Source organism: Pholcus phalangioides, unplaced genomic scaffold (genome assembly GCF_987345545.1).
Source record: "Pholcus phalangioides strain wild (caught in Gottingen) unplaced genomic scaffold, Ppha-v1.0 ptg000022l_1, whole genome shotgun sequence".
Classification (NCBI taxonomy): Eukaryota; Metazoa; Arthropoda; class Arachnida; order Araneae; family Pholcidae; genus Pholcus; species Pholcus phalangioides.
Window position 1 is genome coordinate 40977850 of NW_028301615.1, and position 24062 is coordinate 41001911.

The following is a 24062-nucleotide window of genomic DNA, read 5'->3' on the forward strand; positions in this document are numbered from 1 at the left end:
ATTATATGCATTAGGTTTTAATTCTACTCTCTTCCATCTGCCTCAGCTACAACAATCAGGTTGTATCTGATAATTATTTCATTGTTTGTGATTTGATGCCTCATATTCTGGCTTTTTATCAGCAATTTTAAATTATTTCTTGGGAAAAACCTATAGGCCTACAATAAATATTATAATGTAGAATTTTTTGCCACACAAGTATAACTATTTCATATTTATCATATATATTAAATATATGTTTATTAGAATATATGCTGTAAAAATCAAATTAAAAAAAAATTTAACACTGGTTTGGTAAAATAATTTTATAATTAAAGTTAAAAAAAACTTCAAAATACATCTATATATATGATTAATAATATTATCTGGATTTATAAAATACAAAATAATTCTTTATGCAAAAATATAATATCAGATTGCAAAAGTTCGACTTTATTGCATCATAAGAAATATTTATAGATCAATTAAAAGTGAAATTAATTATTCTTTTAATTATTTGGAATTTGAACACTTTTCTAAGAATCTGAACATGAAGGTTTAATTTAAAAAAATATTTTATTCAACAATAAATGAATTTATTGTAAGAATGAATTTAAACCAAAACCTTTTTTTTCACCAACTCTGATTTGACACATTACATTAACATTTATAATTATTTCATGAATTCATTTAATCCTGGAATTTTAAAATTTATTAATTGTTTTGAATTATTTGCATTAACTACTCATGAAACTTAATTTAGTGAATACTGTAATAAACATATAAGCGTACATGAAAAATAAAATGTAAATTTCTTTTTATTAAGCATGAATCATTATAATAAGTCAAAATGTACAAATTAATTAGTCATATAAGTACAATTGTGTTTTGTTACTCAAATGTATTAACTGTCAAAATAATGTTTGCTCTTCTAAAGTCTTCTTTCTTAATATATTAATAGGATTAAATTAAAAAAAAATTGAAAATTCATGCTGTGCATCCAAAAAAGTGTTTAAAAAATTCTGTTAAAAATAAAAAAATTAATACAAAATTTAAATTTAAATGACTTTTTTTCTCTAAGGTTTACATTTTATTTTCTATTCATAATCTGCATTTTTTTGTGAGCATTTTAGTGAAAATTACTTTTGAATGTATTGAAAATCTGCAGTTATGATATATTTTCATAAATAATATTGCTTGAATGGTTAGCCTTAGAGACGTCATTTGTGAGGTTAGAAAACATTTTTTTTCTCAAAAAGTTTTTGAGATATGTACATGAAATTTTGCATGGTCAACAAGGATGGTAGAAGTAATAAACAAAATATAATAATTGGAATCTGGGATGATGGGTTGCATTTCAGTATCTAGTTGAATGATTTGAAATCGGAACGATCCAGTCTTATTTCGATGAATTTTGTGTTGCGAGCCAGAATAAATATATTAACAGTCAAAAAACCATTATTTTTTTTCTCCAGTATTTTACTTCATATATTTAGGAGAAATTTAAAATAAAAGTTGTTTTGGTAACTGCTGTGCCTCTGGTCTAAAAATACATTAGAAAAATTTTATTTTTTCTAATGAAAAATTCCACAAACACAAAGTTTACATAATTTTTTTGCATGTAAATTTCAAATGTAAGCATATGAATTATTTTTTATTCATATTCTGTATGTTTTTGTGAACACTTTAGTGAAAATTTCACTTGAATATACTGAAAATTGAAAAAGTTACTATTTATTTTCTCAAACAATGCCACTTAAAAATTGAGCCTCAGGAAAGTCATCTGCATAATTTTTTGATAAACTTCAACATTTTTTTTCTCAAAAATTTGTAGAGATATGCAAATAATATTTCACATGGTTAATAAGGATGGTAAAAGCAACAAATAAAAAAAATATCATTGAAATCTGAGACTATGGGTGTCATGGCCTGGTGATTTGACATGGAATGACCCAACCATTATTTTCTCTCAACTAGTAATGCATCATAAAATTTATGACTTATTTTCCCTCTTTTTTTTCTTTGCCCATTTTGCCTTTTTCAGTAGCTTAATATGTCTAGATACCTCCTTCAGTGGTGAACTTGTGTAATCCATGCACATTTTTTCTACCTTATTGTAGTAGGATGTTCTATTTTCAGTTTCTTTTCTTCCTTATTCTAGAAAATATCAGGGTTGGTAAAAAAACAGTTTTTTTTAAAAAAAAACCAAAAAACCGTGTTTTTTTTGGTTTAAATAGTATTAACATTAAAAACAATGAAATTTCTGAAAAATTCAAACTTCTAATAATTAACTAAAATAAAATGGTTATTAATGTAATTAACACTATTCCCATACTAATTAATCAATAAATATTTCTTACATTTTAACAAAAACCAACTATTGCAATTCAATTATTTTTTTCTCAACTCAATGGATTACTGTGTGTTTAAAAATTCTTTCAATGTTATTATTAATCATATAGTATATAAAGGTTTTTCTCCAGTTACTTTTAGTATGCTTAATTATGAAGCTATTTTGCAAAAAGTAATAAAAATTAGGTGAATATAATGTATTTGATGAAGCATAAATAATGCAGATTAATTAGCAATGATTTACGATATACAGGGTGACTATAACTAAGGTTCTGATTTCAAAACACTGTAAAAAAAGAACGATTGTCAGAATGACATGAAAATCGACATTAATATTCCTGAAAAAATTCAATTTTATTTGATAAAGTGGAAAAAATACTTGAAAATGTAAAATTAATGACATCATCCAACATGTGGGAAATTTGCTCGCAGAATGGAAATGATAGCCAGTCATGCAAAATGATACCTTAATTATAGCATTGCACGATTTCATAATTCATGGAAACATCACAAAAAACGAAGTAATTGAACAAATAACTACAACTTACTTAAGAAATGTTAAATATGTTGTCCAACCTGAGGTTGAAAGCACAAAAATTGTTGTTCAACAACAGAATCGGAGTATGCCATGGTCATGATGTGGATGTGCTTGCAATTCAGCTTCATTAAACCAAACGCGCCCCCCACCCCCGTTAATATTCCTGAGGAACTTCTAACATATAGGGAATGTGCTGGAGATTGCAATTCACCAAAGTTTGCAATCTGACCACTGTTTATAACATTTTGAGGTACCTCCACAGCCAGAAGTTGCAAGGGTTAAGGTGCATCCTGTCAAAATGGGTCTTCAGCAGCTGCTTTGCTGGTATTGCAATGTGCATCTGGATAAAAGTTCTATCCACACACTGATGCTGTGGAAGTGCTGAAATGATGTGGTTGCACAAAATAGATTATACTGCTGGCCAAGTACAGCATCATCTACTTGCACATTTTGCACTTTTTTTTTTTGCGAAAGAAACGTCCATTGCTTCAGGAGTATCCATGCAAATTTTCAAGTCATTCTGATCAGTACTTATTGTATAGTTTTGGAATCAAAACTTAAATTGTAATCACCCTGTATATAGCTGATTATTTTTCATAAATCTGTTACTACTATACAGTAGAACCCTGATTAACTGGGCTTAACAGTGTGTGTGTGAAAGTATAAAAAAAACAACTATTGAATATTAAGACTGGGAGATATACAGTAGGAGATGTGCTACTTCTTATGGGAAAGAAAATGTATGTGAGGTAATGTAACTACTAGAACACTGGTCTTTGTCCTTTAAGGACAGCTGGTGTCTTTATTGGATTGTAGGACCACCTGCCTCTAGCATGATGGTGTCACTACTGTTGCTGCTTCTTTGTGAATAGAACAAGAAACCCTGTGAGATAATACACCACTACATTTAGATGTGAGATGCAATCCTTATTCATGAATTTGCTAAAGATAGAGCATCAGAATGTAGCCAAAGGTTAGAAAATGTTGTAAGAATGAGAAATTTTGGCTTTTGTATATAACTTTAAATAACTAAGATACTTCATATGAAAAATATATATATATTCTGGCCACTTTTATGAGACTTTTTAAAAAAAAACCACTTATAAAATCTTATGTCATTTAAAGATATACCATCAGAATGTACCCCAAGGATATAAAATGTGGTAAAAATGAAACATTTTGGCTAATAATGAACCAATATGATATTTTTCAATAAAAAAATTTATATTTAGGTAACTTTTATTTGATTTTTTGAAAAAAAACCAAACTGGTTTTTTTAAAAAAAACCACTTGGTTAAAACCAAGGTTTAAGCCAAACAACCCTGGAAAAAATTCATCCTGACATAACTCCTTTCACAGGGTAAAGGGGTGGGGTGGAACATCATACACAATAATATATGATCAATAAATTTTTTAAAATTAGTTTTATGTACTTAGATTTAGAGATATTTGGCTGAATACTTAAGCAATATTCAGTCGAACTAAATATTCGGCAAAAAGGCCAAATACCGGATAACAGCCAAATATTTGTCCCATCTGTAGTAACAAGTAATTGAAAAAATACTTTATAAATTGACAATAACTGATGCGCAAAAATTGTCTGAATTAAGACCCAGGTGAAAATCACTCTAGAAAATTATTACTGCAGAATAAAATGAATTAGCATATTATTGTCTACATGGCATTATACATTCGTTCACAAACTAATTAGCAATCAAATTTCTTGATGACTATCTTAGAGGCCGCACAGTAATTCTTAAAGGGCTGAAATAGCCTTATAAGAGTGAATCAAATAATTTTTGCCAAAAGTTTTCTATGTGAGGGATTGCAAGCTGCAAATGTGTGAACTTCCATCATATCTGAAGACGTGATATAGATTTTTGATACTCAAATGTTTTACATCTGCTGCATATTTTAGAATGAGATTAGAAATTCTCTGCGGCAGTTTATGTTGAAGTCACCAGAAATGACCCGCTTGTAATAAGTTGACAAATCCTCACATTAAGACTATCTTAATGTTGAATCAATCTTTAAATGCCACTTCAATGTGATTTTATTGAAATATCGATGAAGGCAGTGCAAGTACGAAATCAGTCACAATCATCAAACAGCAGGTTAAAGATGACCATCTATAGCTTGGCATGCTTGACATGAGCTGCATTTTAAAGAGAGAATGTGTTTAACAAAGGGTATATTTTCAGTTATGCAGTAATAGCATAATATGACATGTTAGTGACAACTTTTATCATGTTTGTTACAATATACAGTCAAACTTCATTGCGTTTGTTTGATCATCTGCAATATTATTTTTTCTTAAATTTTTTATTTAGCGGAGAGATATTAGTAAGTAATTTTTTTCCTATGCACATGCAAAATACAGTCGAACTCTGTTATAGTGCTTCCCACCATGTCGCACCAATCCTGCTTAGCACCAGAAATTTTTTGTGAACAAATCTTCCATATACAGGGATTACATAGGTTAAACTGTAATTCCATATAATGCAAACTATGTAGTGCAATGTTATAGTGCCAAAATTCTGCAAAATAAATGGTGGCATTTAATCAGAGTATATGATTTATTGCTCATATATATCAGTGACTATATGATCATTGCGAATTATTGGTAATGATGCATTCATATTATTATTTTTTGCTCACCTGTGAATGTGTAAATAATATTCATTTAAGCTTATTTTATTTTATGATTTGGAGCTTCATTGTCAATATCTCGAATAGACAAAATTAGGGAAAATATGTCCAAAGACTAATTTGAAACTATATTGTGGCACTTATTGTATTGTATCTATCGATTTGAACTGTTAACTATATGTGTTTGCATGCACAATAGATTATATCCATTCAGAGTTGGGCAATTAATGCACCATAAATGATTGGTCATGCAGATGCCAATTGTGTGGAATGTCTAGACTTTTACATGAAGAGCATCAGACTAGGCAGAATGTATTGGTATAGTGTCTGATTCGTATGTGAAGGATTATTGCACCCAATGTTTTTAGGCAGGCGCCATACATTTATTAACTGTGAATATAGCCGTGTGGGTATAGTGGTGGTCTTGCATTACGAGGGCCTGGATTCAACCACTCAGGTGGCAGGAACTTTGAAATGCTATTGCAACCCAGTCTCCCATTAAAAATGAGACATAATAATTTATGGGAAAATATTATGATTGTGACTTTGAGGGTTTAGCTCGTGAATAAAGAGCCACCGATCATAGAAGCAATTTAGTTCTGGGGGACACCATAAAACTGGAGGTGAATGAGAACATGTGATTAGCCATAGAGAGTAGGCTAATCTTTAACATAGTGCAGTATAACTTTGGTTAATGAATAACTCAATGAGTGATTATGAGCAAAAATTTTGTGTTTCATTTATTCGGCTTAATGTGATTACAACTGAACCACACATGTTTCAGTTCCATAAGAAAGTACTGGTAGCACACACTGGTTAAAAACTTTTCTTTTCAGGCATAATGGCATGTGACTCTTTAGAATTACAGTGTTTGCCAAAAGTGCTAGCGTAGTCTATTATATAGTCTCTTGTAATTTTGAAGCGTCATCATAAGTTGGCATCCTCTTCAAAGAAGTTTCGTCACTGAGCAGAACACCAAATATGCATTCAGCTACCGATACGGAGGCAATTTGTCCAATAAGGTAGCGAAAAGAAATGGGACAAAAATGCCCATAACAAATTTTAAGAACAATACGTGTGTTTGAGAAAGCAGTGTGATAAGAACATGGCTAATTACTATCGTCACTAGAAATAATGAATGTCAATAGTATGCAAATTAGGTCTGCTGTTGGAAATGATGGCTTAAATAATAAAAAAATGAATTTAATACACAATTTTACCTAGTAGCAGGCTGCACAAAATCAGCCAACTGTTGGTCACCCCTGCTATAAATCATTGTGCTGTCCATAGGTTTAGATTTCATTAAAAAAAATAAAGTTACTTCAAGTTAGTACTGCCTTGACAAATAAAGAGTGGCAGGCCATCTGAAGAGAAAACATTTTCTATCAACGAAAAAATTACAATTTTGACATAATTTGATAAAAATGTTGGACTTATTAAACAAACTTCTATCAAGCAATTTTTTCATGCATCCCGAGGTTTATTCTTAAGTTTTTTTTTTCAATTGTTGTTAGAAATAAGCTGTAACAGCAACTCCCAAAGTGAGTAGCTTTTAAAATTTATCATTTCGAGTATGCTTATGCTCCTGATCAATTTGACCCAGATTTAACAATTTCCTCAATTTGAGAAATAAAATTGTCGATTTCTTCTGATTCTTAAATCGAGGTTTGACTGTATGTGAAGATAATTTGTAAAATAAACTTTAGTTTTGTAGTAATTCATTGGGGGGGGGGGGGGGAAACATTCTTCAGTAGTTCAAAAACATCCCAAGAGACTTATGAGCTACAACAAATTTTGCAGAGCCAAAATTAATTTTCCAGGTATAAAGGTATCAGTTCTAGCAAAGTATTCACAGATTAGATTGCAAGGAACTGAATGAGCAAATAACATTAGCATTTGAGCTCCGAGGTATTTTTGAAGTGTCCATTGAGTAGCATACATTAATATGGCACTAATTCCAAGAAATGAAGTAATGTGTCTTCTCTAAATTGCACCCAAATTGTCAAGCTTGACTGAATATATGAGGTTTAAAAAAAGTGGAGAATGTGTTCTTCAATCTTGTTCTCTGCAGAATGCTCTGTTTTTATTTATTTATTTTCTTATTTTATGATTTTTCCTACCAGCCTGTACCTTTATTTTAATGGAATCACGTTTTTTTATTCATGAATTCTTGGCTTTTTTTTGTTTATTTTCTCCTTTTTCTTTCCTTTCTTGTTTCAGTTGCAAATTGCCACTGTAGAGAAAGTACCTGCCAGTAAAGCGTCAGTATCAAATTCTTTGATTCTATTATTTTTTTTAATATAAATTTATATTTGTTTATGAATGGATATTTTTTGAAATTTGCAATTTATTTTTCTTAACAGCATGTTTGTATGGCATTGTATTCTGTTGTAAAAGATTTCTTTCTCTTGTTATAAGAAATGCATGCAAACATACATACTTTATGTAGAGACAAATTTTATTTTTGAATAATTTGCATGAATTATGTATTGAGCGACCTGATATCCTACTGTTACTCAGTTATTTATTCTCCGTCACAAAAGATATTAATACTGTACATAATTTTTCTGGTATGGCTGAATTTATCTCACTTTATACTTTTTTTTAATGTATTTATCCTATAGATCGTTGGTTCTCAACTTTTTTTGAGGCTTCTACCCAGTAAATTGAAATATATGTATTGCTGCAATAAGAACGTACCAATTAATAGATATATTAATTACACACTATATATTATATATATATATATATATATGAGTACAAACTAACAAAACATTAATAAACTAATTAAAAACGATGTACTACTCATTACATCACTCAATAAGATTCGCTATCCTATGGACTTTATCTTACAGTATGAGTGATGTCATTTCGCTACTCCAGGCTGCTGCCTGACAGTTGATAAGTACTGCTATAGATCACGTGTGTTTTTCAGACATCACGCATCAGTTTTTTCGGACATCCCCTATAAAAACTATATGAAGTTTTTTAATGAAAATATTTTGGTATTTTCTGGAATTTCAAAAGTATATGCAAAGTATGGGTGAAAAGTATTGCCTCTAAATAATTGTTTCTAATTTGAGGAAAACTTTAAATTAGTCATTCTCACTCAGAACATTTATTTGGTTGCTCTTGCACCATCCAAAGCAGGACTGAAGGTCATTTTTTTTATTATTTTGAGATGTGCTGTTATGGCCTTCTCAACGTATAGAATAAAACTTACCTTTCATGGCCATCTTGATTCTGAAAAAAAGAAAAGAAAAAGCTGAAAAATTCTTGGTGCTAGATTTGGTAATGCTGATTGAAAAATACATTCTACCAACTGTAGCTTACAATGGATTGACTGAATCAAATGTGTGTGAAACTTAAATGTGACACATCATATATTTATAGAAGTTTCTTGCGATTTCTACAACACTTGCTATAATTTTCGATCTTCACTTGGGTCTACATCAGGGTTGTTTGGTTTGAACCAAGAGTTTTTTTTATTTTCAAAGAATCATTAAAGTGGCCTGAATACAATTTTTTCTCTTGACAAATATTATAATTATGATTCATTATTAGCCAAAATTTTTCATTCTTACCACATTTTCTGTTCTTGGGGTGCATGATGGTATATCTTTAAATGGTATGTTTTTTCCCCCCTCCTCATTTTCGTCATACATAACTTCAGCATCCTCTTGTATAGGAATCGGCCAAACAATATTGAATAAATAAATAAATGAAATGAAAAAATCTCATAAAAGTGGCCTGAATATATATATATATATTTTTTTTCTATAAAGTATCTTAGTTACTTAAAGTTGTATGCCGTCCCCCAAAATTTCTCATTCTTACCATATTTTCTAAAACCTTGGGGCTACATTCTGATGCTCTCTTTAGCAAATTCATGAATAAGAATTTCATCACACATCTAAATTTAGTGGTATATTATCTCTCAGGATTTTCCCCTTCACAAAGAAGCAGCAACAGTAGTGACTTCACCATCATGATAGAAGCAGATGGTCCAATAAATGCACCAGCTGCCCCTATAAAGGACAAAGACCAGTGAACGCCCCCAATCCATTAAAATCTGACTCACACTAGTTGTTTTCAACTGCTAGCATTAAGTTTAATGAAAAAATAATGTTTTAACAAAAATTAATGAAATATTCAAACTTTTAGAAAAAATAACGTAGCAAAAAATACATTCCTTAAATGCTTCAAAAAAAATAAATAGTTATGTCCTCACTGGTGCGTCTTCTTTCAACAGCTTTCAACTTTCAATCTTGTTTTATTTTTATTTACCGCTGAACTCTATCTCATGCCTCAAGTGGCGTGTCTTTTTTCTGTCTTCACCTATACGGCTAAACCTTTCAATTCAGATGCCGATGCAACTGTCGCAGTGGATGCAATTTCCACATTTTAATGTGAAAATATGTGAGGGAAAATTGCTCTATAAAAGACAGAATATATAGACGAAATCATTCTCAAAATTTCTCAACTTCGGAATAAATCAAAAATTAAATCAAGTCGTTTGTCAACTTTACCCGAATATAGTCGAGTCAAAGAAATTAAGAAAACTGTATACTTCTATTTTGCTAAGTCGTAATCTAATACGTATTTAAATAATTTTTTTCATTCAAAATTATAGTCAGCACAGCATTATTTTTCTCAAGTGTTTGTTCATACACCAAAGCACTAAATCCGTGGTAATAGAAGTGAAAAACTTGAAATTTTCAAATTAAATAACTTTTCATAATAAAAAGTAGCAGAATATGATAGCCCAAGATGATCAGATTTAAAATATTTTCGCACACAAATCCGAATATCAAAAGAAAATTATTTAATATGTTGTTTCAATCAATTTTTAAACTTGAAATACCGTACTTTCGACAGTCAGTAACAGAAAATTTCTCTAGAAGAGAATTTCTTGTGCGCTCATACCTAAACTCTGCGTACTACTCGAAAGGTTGATCCTGCGTACGCTTCTGGTTGCAGCTCTAATAATATTAATGAAAATAAAATCTGCATAAAACTGTACAGTTTTTGAGAAAATAGCGAAGATTATTATTGCGCTGAAGAGAACAGCCTGTTCCTCATAAATTCGGGCCCTGTGCAAACATTAATCTTTTCCCGCCCCACCCCCTTTTATATAAAGTTCTTTGAGGCAACTTTTTTCCAGTCGCAAGCGCAATGCTTGTTCCCATCATCAAAAAGGGTGCACCCTTATCAAGTCAGGATGATTTTAATCGTTGAATGCAATTTATACAAAGTGTTCAAATTGGGACGTTAATCAAGTACTCGCAAACATGAAATCGGACACGAGCATCAAGCACTTTGAAAGCACCACAGTGCTCACGAGCAGCAGGTTGAATATGTCTGCTACAGATTACAATTATGTAAAAAGTTTCCATAATTACTCTCAAATTAAATTCCACGTTTGGAAATATTCTACGGAAAGGAAGTTTAAAAAAAATAAAGGAAAGGAAATCAAAATTTGTGGGCCTCCTAAAATTGCAAGGGCGAAGGGCACTTGCCCCCGTTTGCCCATGCAAGAAACAGGCACTGGTAAAGGGGTCTTGCATCCGGTAAGGGTGATCCTCCAACAGTTGACTAAGTATTATTCGTGTGCTTCCACGAAATGTTTAAAAAAATGTGGAGTCGAGAGTTTCAACAGCACGGTGGACCTCTGATGAAAGTGATATTCGGAGGGTGTACCAATTTCATATACTTTGAAAAATCATACCATTAGATCTTATTATGATAAATAGCCCTCCAACACATCTGGTTAAAGTTCTCACGCCGTGTCTGGATTGCCCCATGCATTGAGGTGGCCCCGCGAAGAGCTCGTGAATTATTTTATAATTACACAGCAAACCTCCGTAACGCGAGCTCTTCGCAAAAACATGAAAAAGAAATAGACCAGCATTTTAATATGAAATTCTACCAAAAAAAATAAGTTTCAAGACAATCATTTAATTTATAATTTTACAATTATAATTACCGTTAATTTAAATTTACCTTCAATAATATCACACAATGCACTACGGGATCTGAAGTTTTCAAAAGTATCAAAGTTTTTTTTGTTTACATCATAAAAATTGAGAAAAACTTATGAAAACAACACTGAATCTTCACGAAAAGGAAAGGGAAATTGAACGAAAATCCAAACCTGGTGGAGCAGAAGGAAAAGGAATGCCTCTTAAAAATGGCCGCCTTTCAACAAGTTTGAGTCACGCCTGAGTGATTTACGACACGCTTGATGACAGGTGTGCCAGTGGAAAGCGCATTGACGCAGAAAAAACGCACCAGTGTAGACATAGCTAATGAATGTCAAAAGTTGAAATATCATATCCAAAAAAAAAAAACCACATGTGCAACTGAAGAGGAACCAGATTTTTTATTGATGTTAAGTACACGTCTCAGCTTCCTTTATGCAAATGTGGTGAGCGACGTGAAAGGTTGGAGCAGTGCCACACACAACCTCACATAGGCATTTTCATTTTCTTTCGATTGGAAGCAGCACATCTGGTACTGTATCACCAGGCTTGATATTCAATAGTTTTTTTTATACTTTCACCATTACCCCTGCTAATCAAGGTTTTATTGTACAGTAAGTGATTTATGAAATATAATCTGCTTTATGTAGGGGTGATTATAATTTAAAGTTCTGATTCCAAAACACTATACAATAAAAAATCACTCACTGGTCAGAATGATTTAAAAATTTGCATGGATATTCGATATTCCTGAAGCAATGGAATTTTCCATGGCAAGAAAAAAAACAACAACAAAAACTTAGAAATGTACAAGTAGATGATGCTATACTTGGCCATCAGTGGTCTATTTTGTGCAACCACATCATTTCAGCACTTTAACAGCATCAGTGTAGGGATAGTATAACTTTTATCCAGATGCACATTGCAACATGAGCAAAGTAGCTGCTGAAGAACCATTTTGAAAATAAGAGGATGATACCACACCTGGCTGCCACGTTCACCCTCCCAACTTTTGGCTTTGGGGTTGGGTACCTCAGAATGTTATGTACAGTGGTTGGATTGCAAACTTTGGGGAATTGAATGCCAATCCACATCATTACTATGACATTCTCTGATCTGTTGTTGAACAAGCATTTTTGTGCTTCTTAATAGCCATAACATGGTGGACAACATATATAAATTTCTTGTGTAAGTTGTAGTTTAATGACTTCATTTTTGTGTGAAGTTTCCATGAATTATGAAACCATGCGATACTAAGTGAACTATCATTTTGCCCTGACTGGCTATTGTTCCCATTCTGCAAGCAAATTTCCTACTTGTTGAATGAGTTTAAAAAATGTTTTAATTCAAATTTTGTTTAATTTTTAAATTTGTTTAACAAAAAACATTGTCTATTTCACATTTTTATGAATTTTTTTCCCCTCTTTGGCATACAAAATTCTATTGCTTCAGGTATATTTATTCAAATTGCCAAGTCGTTTTGATTTGACCAGTGGTTATTTTACAGTGTTCTGAAATCAGAATTTTAGTTATAATCACCCGGTATATCGTAAATCATTGCTAATTTATCTGCAATAATTTCACTGTGCAACACTGATTTTGATGCCAGGGATTTTTTCAACTTACTTTATTTGTGTTTCATGCACTGAAAACGAATATGACATTAGTTTTTGCCCTTTAGTTCTTGTTTGTGAGATGAAAATAGCGTTAACACATTAAATTAGGCTTAAGCGGTATAGGCGTTAAATTAAAAAAAAAAAAAATGTTTAATTAATTTTTATCATTTTAATTGACTGAAAAGAAGTGCAGCAATACTCCTGTAAATTGAAATAGCTTAATTAAAAATCAGAAATGAAAAAGAATCGAATAAAAATAAAAATTATTTTCCACTCCGAAAGCTTTTTTGTTTGAAATTCTTGAGTGAATTTTGTTTACATGGGTCTCTTTGCAGATTCTAACAGTAATCTTCCATTATATGAGAATCCCATCTGCCCTGATATCGGTCCTCTATTGCTTTTATGTGCTAGTGAAATTGTTCCTCACTAGTATCGCCTAGATTTTCGGAAAAACAGTCTAAGTGGCTGTGCAATTAATGAATGTTTATGCTCATAGTACAACTGCTGTTAATTACACTGGTGTAAGAAATTAAGAGAATTTGCAGACTTGGTCGATTATCTCTAGAACTACTGTACCGATTTTAATGAAATTTGATATGTACATACATTGATACAATACAAAACAAATAACCATTCAATAATTGTAATACACACGCATAATCGTGCATAACACTCGTTGGAGTCGGAAGGTATGAAACAGCGGTTGCAGAATAAACAAAAAAAAAAAAGGGTTAATAGATGGGTTAATAGGGGGTATGGTCCCCTCTTACAGATATACAGGTCTTGCAGCGTGATTTCGTACTTGAAATAAGGCAGTTTATCATTTCCTGTGGCAATTGGTCCCACTCGTTCAGCAACGCTGTTTTCATTCCCTGGATAGTTCCCGGACGGAGGGTGGGGGTTGCGAGTTGCAATTGCCTTCCCCAAAGCGTCCCAGACATGCTCTATAGGGTTAAGGTCTGGAGATCTGGCTGGCCAATCCATCTAGCGAATATGCTCACTCTCTAGAAAATCGTTGAGCAGAAGAGCTCTATGTGGCCTCGCGTTATCGTCCATTAAAATGAACTCAGGGCCAACTGCACCCCTGAAAAGGTGAACATAGGTGGAGGGTAGGTAGCGGGTCCTTGGTTCTCTCCATATGAACGTACGGCAAGAATCGGTGCTTAGGCTGAACCGGGACCCATCAGTGAAGAGAACAGTCGCCAATTGATCCATACTCCAATCTCTATGCTCTCTGCACCATGATAAACGGATTCTCCTGTCCGTAGAAGTGAGCGGGACGCAAACAGCAGGTCTTGCAAACAACCCTCTCTCATGAAGTCTTTTGGAAACAGTCACCCTTGATACACGGGTTCCTGTGGCTGCATACAAGTCACGAGAGAGCTGAGAAGCTGTAGCACTCCTGTTACGCCTCGCTATAATCGACAAATGGTGATCTTCTCTGGCTGTTGTGGCTCTTGAACGACCTTGCCCAGGCTTTCTCTAGATGGATCCGGTATCCTGGAACTGTTTCCATAAGTTACACACGACGCTGGGCGTTAAATTGAACTCTCTGCAAATCTGGACTTGAGATTGGCCTGCTTCTAGTTGGTGGTTACTCATTTTTACTGTTACAATTTGAAATTAACCGATTGCTGCAAAATAACACCAAGAAATTCGCCGAGGTGTGCTAGCGAACGAAATGCGTCTTAACTTACGCATGCTTATAAAGAGTGTTTCTCTATTGGCTCTGCCTACACACACGTGTACGCTTACGTATTTGACGTACAAGATTTGCATTTTTGTCTAGAAGCAGTGGTTTTACATTCAGTTCAGTTCTTTTCATGAAATTTGATAAAATATGCAAATTCTCTTAATTTATTTCACCAGTGTAGTTGGATATTGTTTCCAGCCTTGTAGTTGCCAAGAAATTTCTTGACAATAAGGACAAATGAGATCTATGCTGTCTCCTTCATGCAATCTATGAAATGAGGAATATTTATGAGCTATTTGATTTTAAAACCATCAAAAATTCCAGTTCTAAGTTTTTCTGTACTTATTCCATGTATTTTTTTGTCCTATGTATGCAAAGCAAGGACTGCTCTGATCAAGAGCTTTCATGAACTGTTTCATTAACTCCAGCTTTTTATATACAGTGGAGGCAAGATGATTCTGTCTTGTCTGGCTAAGGGTTCACGAACAACATTTCTTTCTCCTACAACCACATTCTGTAACATAAACCACTCTTTTCTTATCTAGTGGTATTGTTTGGCTCTGCTATCCCATAGGTACAGGAAGCAAGGATATTTCGTGTAGCCCCCTTGCTAACCAAGAAAAAGTTGAAAAACCATTTTCAAGTCCACACAAATTACTCATTGATGTTAGTGAAACTCAATCTTTTCCATGACCAAAGCGATAGTATCACATTTTTCTTCATTTTGGTTGAGTGAGCAATGAGTATTGACCACTTAAGATCCCTTCTCTTTTAATTATGTAGTTATGTAGTTGTTTGCAATTCAGAAAATAAGAATCTTGGAACAGATTAAAAAAACACTTAAAACTTTATTTAGATCTGGATTATTCCACGACCCAGGGCCGTAACTAGGATTATTATGTTATTTTGCCACCCCGACCACTTTAAAATTCAATAATTTTGTAACGGTGTTCTTTGTTCCTACCTAAAACTTTCCACCCTCTAAATTTTACTACCCGGGGCAGTTGTGCCCCCATCCTTGCCCCCCTCTAGTTCCGGCCTTTCCACGACCATGCTCTATGAAAGCTGGATGACACACATTTAACTTAGAGACAACACACAGAGCAACAAGGTCCAAATAGACAATAAAAAATGAATGCCATGTATGAACACTCTCCCAACTATAAATAATAGTTATGTTAGATGTAAATACTAGGTTATGTCAATAAATACGGCCTCATACAATCAGTTGAAGGCAATATAGAGAAGAAGGAAGAAAAAAGCAGAGGAAGATAAATCCACAAAAACTTTACTACTCAATGTTAAAATATTTCATAATTTTTCTGCGCTGAATCTAAAAATCTGGAGCTGATAGAGAGAAACTGTTTTCATATTTGGAACCAGCAAAACGAATATAAGCAAAATCAGTTTAAAAATTCCAGGCATAAAAAAAAATAATTTTTTTTGTAACACTGTTCATTAAACATGTTTTTTACCTAGTTTTTGCAAAATAGCTTCTTTATTAAGCGTATTCGAAGTAACTGGAGAAAACATCTTTGTTATATGGTAGATAATAACATTAAGAATATATTCAAACAAAATAATTCCTTGAATTAAGCTGTTAAATAATTAAATTGAAAAAGTTTTTGCTAAAATGTAAGAAATATTTGTAGAATAATTTATATGGAAATAATGTTAATTACATTGTTAAAAATTTTATTTTAATTATTAAAAAATTTGAATGATTTTTCAGAAATTTTATTCTAATTTTTTACTAACCATTTTGCTAAATTTTATTATTCTAATGTAAATGCTATTGAAAAAAAGAAAGAAAAAAATTTAAACCAAAAAAACCTGGTTTTTTTGCCAACCCTAGTCTACATACCCTATTTTTGTCATAGCTGAATGATTAGCTAATTTCTAGTTTAAATGGCTTGGGTTTGAGTTTTGGCAATCACACGAAAGAATAGGAAATTCATGTTGTGATTGGCCATCATGCATGTCAAATGCCTGATGTGACAAAAATTATCAATTTGTACTTTGTTACTTACTTTTCATGAAAATTGAGCGAAATCATACTAGTAAGCAGGTAATTGCCAACGTCTGACCATAAATGGTTTGGCTAGACATTGTAAAGAGTGATAAATGTAGAATGCTTTCAACTTTTCATGCCCTAACGTCTTTTAGGCTCAACAAATTTTTAAACAAGTGTGCAAGATTTATATTTTCCAAAATCAAAGACCATTTTGATTCTGTGTACATACTGGGCAGGCAATAGCATTGTGGGCCTTTGAGCAAGTGATGTGTTCAGAGGCACTCTATCTGACTGAAATTACCACCCTGCCAGTTTACATACTAACCATTGAAAATTATAGTAGCAAATCTCATAATCATGAGGGCCCATACATCAAGAATGCTCTGCACATAGGCATCTTAATCTTGATGCACCTGTTGCAGAAATGGAAAATTTGAGTCCCTTCTTTATAATTCTGTTATATTCTCTGCACCTTTTGTTCCCAGAAATTTTTGGTCAATTCAAAGTGGCATTGGGGCAAGACTTTGAAGAAGTGAATCATGAAAGGTTACATTCACAAGTAAAGTTTTAGTACCCACATATTAGAAAAAAAAAGTAAAATTATCCATTTTTTATATACATATGATGAACAATTTCTAATGTTTTCATCTGATTTTTTTTTGTTTCTGGCTTTTCCTTTTTTTTTATTGATGAAGAATTCATCTGTTTTCCCATTAAATTTGGAATGACTGCTTTTTATTGTTTGCCTTATTAAACTAATATTTCTAATTTTTTTAGTCGAATTCCCTAATGGAAGGAGATCTTGGTCTGGCTGGAAAATTGTCTGACATGCCTCCATCAAGGGTCCGTATTCCAGGTCCTTCAGGTGATTTTGTATAAAAGGAGAATATAGATTTCTCTCTAACAATCTTGTGCATATATATAGTTTATATATATAGTTTTTTTCTTTCTTTCTCGTAATGTCCAATGACAAAAATCTTCAATTCTATGATTTTATTTTGTTTTGTATTATAGTTGATTGAATATCAAACATGCCAGTATGCAGCTGACAAATACATTTCTATACTTTGTGTGTTAAGTTTTGATCTAAAAAGTGTTTGTGTGTGTAAATCTATTGTTTTTCCTATCTTTGAATGTTAATCACTTACCCGATTCAGTTGATGAGTCCTTGACATTGCTAAAGATGTAGTGTGAATGCTCCTGTTTGCTTCAAATATTTGATAATTTCATTGAATTTCGGTGTATCAAATTATTTTACATTATATTGGATAAAAAAGAAATTAATATTTTTGGTCTTAGCTTGGAAAAATGGCAACACCAAACAAATCTTGCCTGTGTGTGTGTGTCAAATGATTCAATGCGGTCTATGTTTATATTTGTCTGAAATTACTTCTTGATGCCTAGATTACTATATCATTTATTATTACATTTTTACATTAATATATTGCATAGCTTTCATTCATGAATGTATATCGAGAACTAAATGACAATGTGACTGACAAAACACATTTATGGGGTTGATGATTTTCGAATTTTGAATTCCACAGCTATACAGTCATCAAGTTACAAGTTTAATTCGTCCCTGAAAAATGCTTGTTTCATAAAAAACTAATTTCAAAGAAAATGTTCTAAAATTAATACAATTAATATCGTTACAAATTTTCCCACATTCGCTATATCATAAATATAGAAATCAATTAAAATGGAAAAGTTCAGGGGTGGCCACCGAGTTGATTTTGTGTGGCCCAGACAACGTAAGAGTATCACTACGTATTGAATTAAATTGGTAATCATTATTTGAGCTATCAGTAACAGCACACTTCCTGACTAACAAACTACTTGCATTCACATTAATTATTTCTAGTAATGAAAATAATTTACTGTGTTCTTACTGTACTGCCTTTTCAAACACACGTTGCCTATAAAGTTTGTTATGGGCATTTTTCCCCTCCATATTTTTTAGGCATGTGGCTTGTTGTGTCCCCTGTATTTGTAGGAATCCTCCACCTGGAAGTGATGATTATTTGTGCAGAAAACAGATTAGCATTCACCAAATAAATTATGACATGTCAGGTTGGTGGCATTATACGTTGCACCAGACTGGCACCTCTTCAAATTAAACCACCAACATTCCGATTGAAGAAGGTAGCTCACATAATAAGAATATGTGCGTCACAAATCTGGTTACTTGTAATTTTATGGATTTGCAAGTGTGCACCAGGTACATGTGCATCCTTTCACTTTTACAGATAGTCTGCTTTTGATGCATTCGAGGCTGGTCATTCTTATCTTGGTATTATCATATGTTTATCCATTCTGGACACCCTCAGAGTGGATGGTCAATGGGATGCACATGTTTTTTATCCTGACAATAAAAATTCTCTCGAAGTCTGTCAGTGTGTGAAATAATTACTTACAATAATCATTGTGACTGCACTGAGTGTCGTTATAGAAGAAATGTCAAATTAAAAGTTAGAAAAAATAGTTATGGGAGAAAAATTTGGAAAAAAATGTTTTGTCCGTAAAATTCAAACTATAGATGTATTACATGAGCAGCGGAAGAAACTGTATCTTTTGATGCATTACATCTAGCTGAGAATTGCAACCAGATAAAAAAATGAATGAGTTTCAGTTTATGAAAAAGTGGAAGAATAAATATGCAAAAGCCAGGGTGAAAATTTATCAACTGAATCGCCCGTGTTTTACACTTTACTTATGGCATATAAAAATTTGAGAGTTTTCTTGAGTCATTTTATGGGAGTGACTTACACACTAAAGTTTCTGCCTGCGATGCCACAGCTGACCATTATGTTGACTCAAACAGAAAGAAGTTGGCCACCCCCTTGTATATTGCATTTTATCCTATGTATAATTTAAAAGCACAATAGACTCTTACTAATCCTTCACATATCAGACAAGGGTGTGCTAGATTATCAAAATTGTAACTTACATTGGTGTAAGTTAACCACTTAACTGCTGATGAAATCTCAGACAATCTGCTCCCCAGTCCCACCCTTTTTTGTTGCATGCTGTAAAGACATGTAAATATGCCTGTGGCAGTTAAGACATAGACCCTGTAAGGCATATACTTACTCCTGTGACAGTTAAGGGGTTTACCAGAAAAGTCCAGGTTGAATAATATAAGCTTCTGCACACATATGCAGTATGTTTTCCTCTGCAATGTTCAAAGGAAACCCCACCTAAAACTGCAGTATTAATAGACGGGCTGGACTAGTGCACAGGCAGATTATTAAGAGTCTACTGTAGTTTTGCTTACAAGACGTATGTAGAACATAGGTGCCAGAACTTAGGGGCTGAGGCTATTTGAGCCCCCAATATTTAATGAACATACAGTGCCCCTTCCTTTCTGTAATGGGTAACTTTGAGGTCCCTAATGTTTTCTTCATGTCAGTGCCTCTCATACAATACACAGTTGCAATCCAACAACTTCCAATGTCTTCAATGTGTTTTAAGCAACAAAGCTTTTGTGTTCTGGATGAGCATTTTCTTGTACATTTTAAGCTTGTAACTTGCATATTTGCTGCTTAAGCATTTTTCACAAATATATTTTTTGCTTGAAACTTGGATTTCTTGCATACAAGAGAGCAAGCATCATAACTCGAGCTACCACTTTACATATATTATGTATTTTTATTTTTCAGATATATGTTTAAAATATGCTATAAAATTGATTTTAAATGAAAAACGTGTTTTTAACTTCAATTTAAGTATGCACCCTTCCCAGTGTTTGTCGGATATGTTCATGATAATGCTCTTAGCTTTTTGTAGTGAAACTTCTTCAGCGCTGGGTAGCGGGAATCAGTCCCATGAAAAAAAGCAGCATTGCAAAAAGTGAAACACTTTTCTTTTTCCATCCCAGGCCAAGCCTTTAGACAAGATTTTTAAAACGTGTAGTGAAAGAGTATTGTTTTCCTGTGTTTTTCTAACTTTAAGGCATGAATGGAAGCTGGCCTCCCGCTAATACACTTTCTACAGACAGCAGGCAGACTTTTGTCATTATACATAATATATGCACACACATTCCGTAATATATGCACATGGTAGGCAGAGATAGACAAGGTTGGAGGGGGGGGGGCATGATGATGATGATGATGATGATGCCAATTCATATATATGCATATACTGGCACCATTATTGCCGATGGTGAGGGGTGGCATGCCCCCCTTTGTATTTCTGCCTTTGATGTGAGGTGTTATGGAAAATGTGATAAATTGGTTATTATATGCATACTTACCAATTGTCTTGGTAAAGTTTGATAAATTTATCACTTTTACTAGCGAATACACATAATACCCAAGCATCATTGGTAAATCTGATAAATTCTTCAAATTTATCACCCTTATCTGTGATTATGCATAATAATAACCTAGTGTAGGGCTTCTCAAACTGTGCACCGCCAACCTTTGTCAGGGGCACATGAAGCAGCTGCCCAACAAAGGTTTTCCAATGAGATTCTTTGTTCAATGGCTTTGGGGAGCCACGGATGAGCATTTATTAGGATAAGGGGCATCGGGTGGAAAAAGTTTGAGCCCCTTCTCTCTCTAGGGTAGTTGGTGAACTTGATAAATATGAAAATAAATCCAAATGAGTCTAGTATGTGTGATCAACCCCTCCGGGTAAAAGGCTTATATCCTTCATGGGACGGAGCCTGGGCCTCGACTGGTCTTATAGTATGTTGTGATCAATATAATGGTAACAAATTTCATGATCGTAACCTGATATAATGATATGATACACGTATAAATGATCATGTATAGTATATCATATAGTAGGATTTATCATGTTTACTAACGATATGGTGCTTGCGTATTATGTATAATCGCTGGTAAAAGTGATAATTTTTTAGTACTTATTAAATTTACCAATGATGTGCTGTCAAAAAAAAAAAAAATTCTTGGTAGCTATGTATAATAACCACATTTATCACAACATATACACGCATAGCACATTCATATAAGTACGAAAATTCAGGCACCTGCCACTTTTACTTCCAATATGGAAGATAGATTGCAGCATTTCTCATACGTCAAAAATTTAGAAATTCAAGTTCTGTTATTTGGTGAAACACCAAATAGCAGCAAAAATTCTGATTTTTTTCGGAAAGTATTTTGATTCCAAGCAATCGAAATTTACATCTAGTCTTTTCGTGGAAAGATTCTCTCCACATTTTTGTATTATCTCACGTCTTAATTATTGTGCAATAATTTAGGAAATGAATTTTTCTACTTCAAGATGCTTTATGGACAATTTCGGTTCAAGCAAAAATGAAAATGTTTGAATATTATAATGAGCAAGGTGGTTTTTGTTTTATAAATTAATTTGAACAGTATGTTTTAAATTTTACAATGTTTTTGAGATGCTCTGGAATTGAACGTTTTTTTATATTTATGGTGGTATCTTGAGTTGTTTTCATTTCGCCCTACAAGTTACTTGTATCGTGAAGAACTTGTATCTTGAAGCAAATTTTACATTCAAAATAATGGCGATCTCATCCATGCTTCCCATCTCTCAGCATTAATACTCTCATGGAAAGCTTTAACACAAGGTAAAAGTAGTTTTGCTTACAAGAAGGGTTGGCAGGTTTTTGATGGTTTAAACTGTCACTTCAAAAAACCCGCAGTCTTTTAGGAATTTTTACTCCAGGAATTTTATTTTTACACATTTAATTTGGATTATTCTAAATCGATGAATATTCCAGGTACTGCTATATATGTACAATTTAATGTTGCGTCATATCATAATATTTTGATTAACTCTTACATAATGAGTCTATATATTCTTAATTATATTCATGCTAAAGACCTATTTGCGATTCTTAATCTAATTTCATCAATTTTAAATATGGAATTGTGTTTCAAACATTCTAGGCAACTGTATGAATATGTTGAGTGAAAGTAAATTTCAAATTTAGTTTATTCTTAGTAATTATGTTTTGCTGTGTTAAAAAAGTGTAATTTTGTGGAATGTTCTTGTAAATACATAATCTGTGCATAATGTATATTGCTTAGACACTTTGTTAGATCTGATTCCCAGTGATAAGGGGTTTGCTCTTCTATTTCAGGAAAGAAAACTCTTAAAATATTATTTGACATTCCATTGATTACATTTTGTTTTAAAATGTAATTTTATTTCCCTCCCTCCCTCCCTAGTATTTTTGGTCTAGTCAGATTTTTTTAAGTTTTGAAACTAAAACAAGGAAAAAAAATAGAAATGAAATCTGAATGCATAGTGGTATTGAGTTATCGATTTGAGCATTCGCTAATGTTCCTTTATTCTGCAATATTTAAGAAAGCAGTTGATAAGTCCTCTGTGCCATGGGCAGTGAAAAAAATCTAAGTATCTTATTAGGTTTATATAATATTTTAGCCTTATCACTAACAGAATCGAGCCAAAACAAGAAAAGTACCTACCACAGGCCTAAAGCTATTGGAAATATTCATCATCAACATCACCATCTTCAACCATTTTCAATCCACTTCTGAATGAAGGTTTATTCTAAATTTTTCCATTTTATTCTGTCTGATGCTTTTGCCATCCAATTGACTTCAGCCGCTTTCCTGATCTCGTCAATCCATCTTGGGTGGGGATACCCTTCTCAGAAGTTAATCTAACTCCACGATGGGATTTTTCCACTTGTGAATGAGAAATCCTATTCCACTAGTTCATTAGGGGCCCTTCAAGTATTATGTCATCATCGATGGGGGGGGGGGCGGTTTCGATTTGCTGACTTTTGATGACAAGGGGGGGGGGTGTTTGATAATGATTACGTCATTAGCCACCTTTTATGAAAATATGAGTTAGGATTCAGAGGGGCAGAGCTGATGACGAAATTTTGCTGACAAGGGGGGAAGGGGGTCACACCATGGTTATTTTCTGCACACAAGGGCTAATTAGACAGACCTACAATTTATTGCTGAATTCCAACGGCAGGCTTGTTTTTTATACTCATCGAAAGGTTGGATTTTTTCTGCGGTCATGTCTCCATTTTTGTTGTACCCCTGTGTGAGGAAAGTTTCTGACAAGGACGGACCAGGTATATTGGTATATGGCTTAAAAATATATGGGGGGGGGCACTTTAATTCAATATTTTTATGGGTATTATGGAAATGAGGGGATGTGGTTTAGACATTTGAGTGGGCCTAATACTAGTATATATTTGTCTCCTACCCAATATGATGTTGTTCATTTTGAACCATCTTTGATACCTTTTGAATTATGT

At 33.0% G+C, this 24062-nt stretch overlaps 1 protein-coding gene across 1 annotated transcript in view; it reads left to right on the top strand.

The window, feature by feature from the left end:
- Positions 1-23544, top strand: part of Nhe3 (Na[+]/H[+] hydrogen exchanger 3) — an 81020-nt gene extending 57476 nt beyond the window's left edge. The window contains exon 18 of the mRNA XM_089249258.1: positions 17600-23544. Coding sequence (XP_089105384.1) covers positions 17600-17701 — 102 coding nt within the window. The 3' untranslated portion in view covers positions 17702-23544. The remainder of the gene's footprint in view (positions 1-17599) is intronic.
- The last annotated feature ends 518 nt before the right edge of the window (positions 23545-24062 follow it).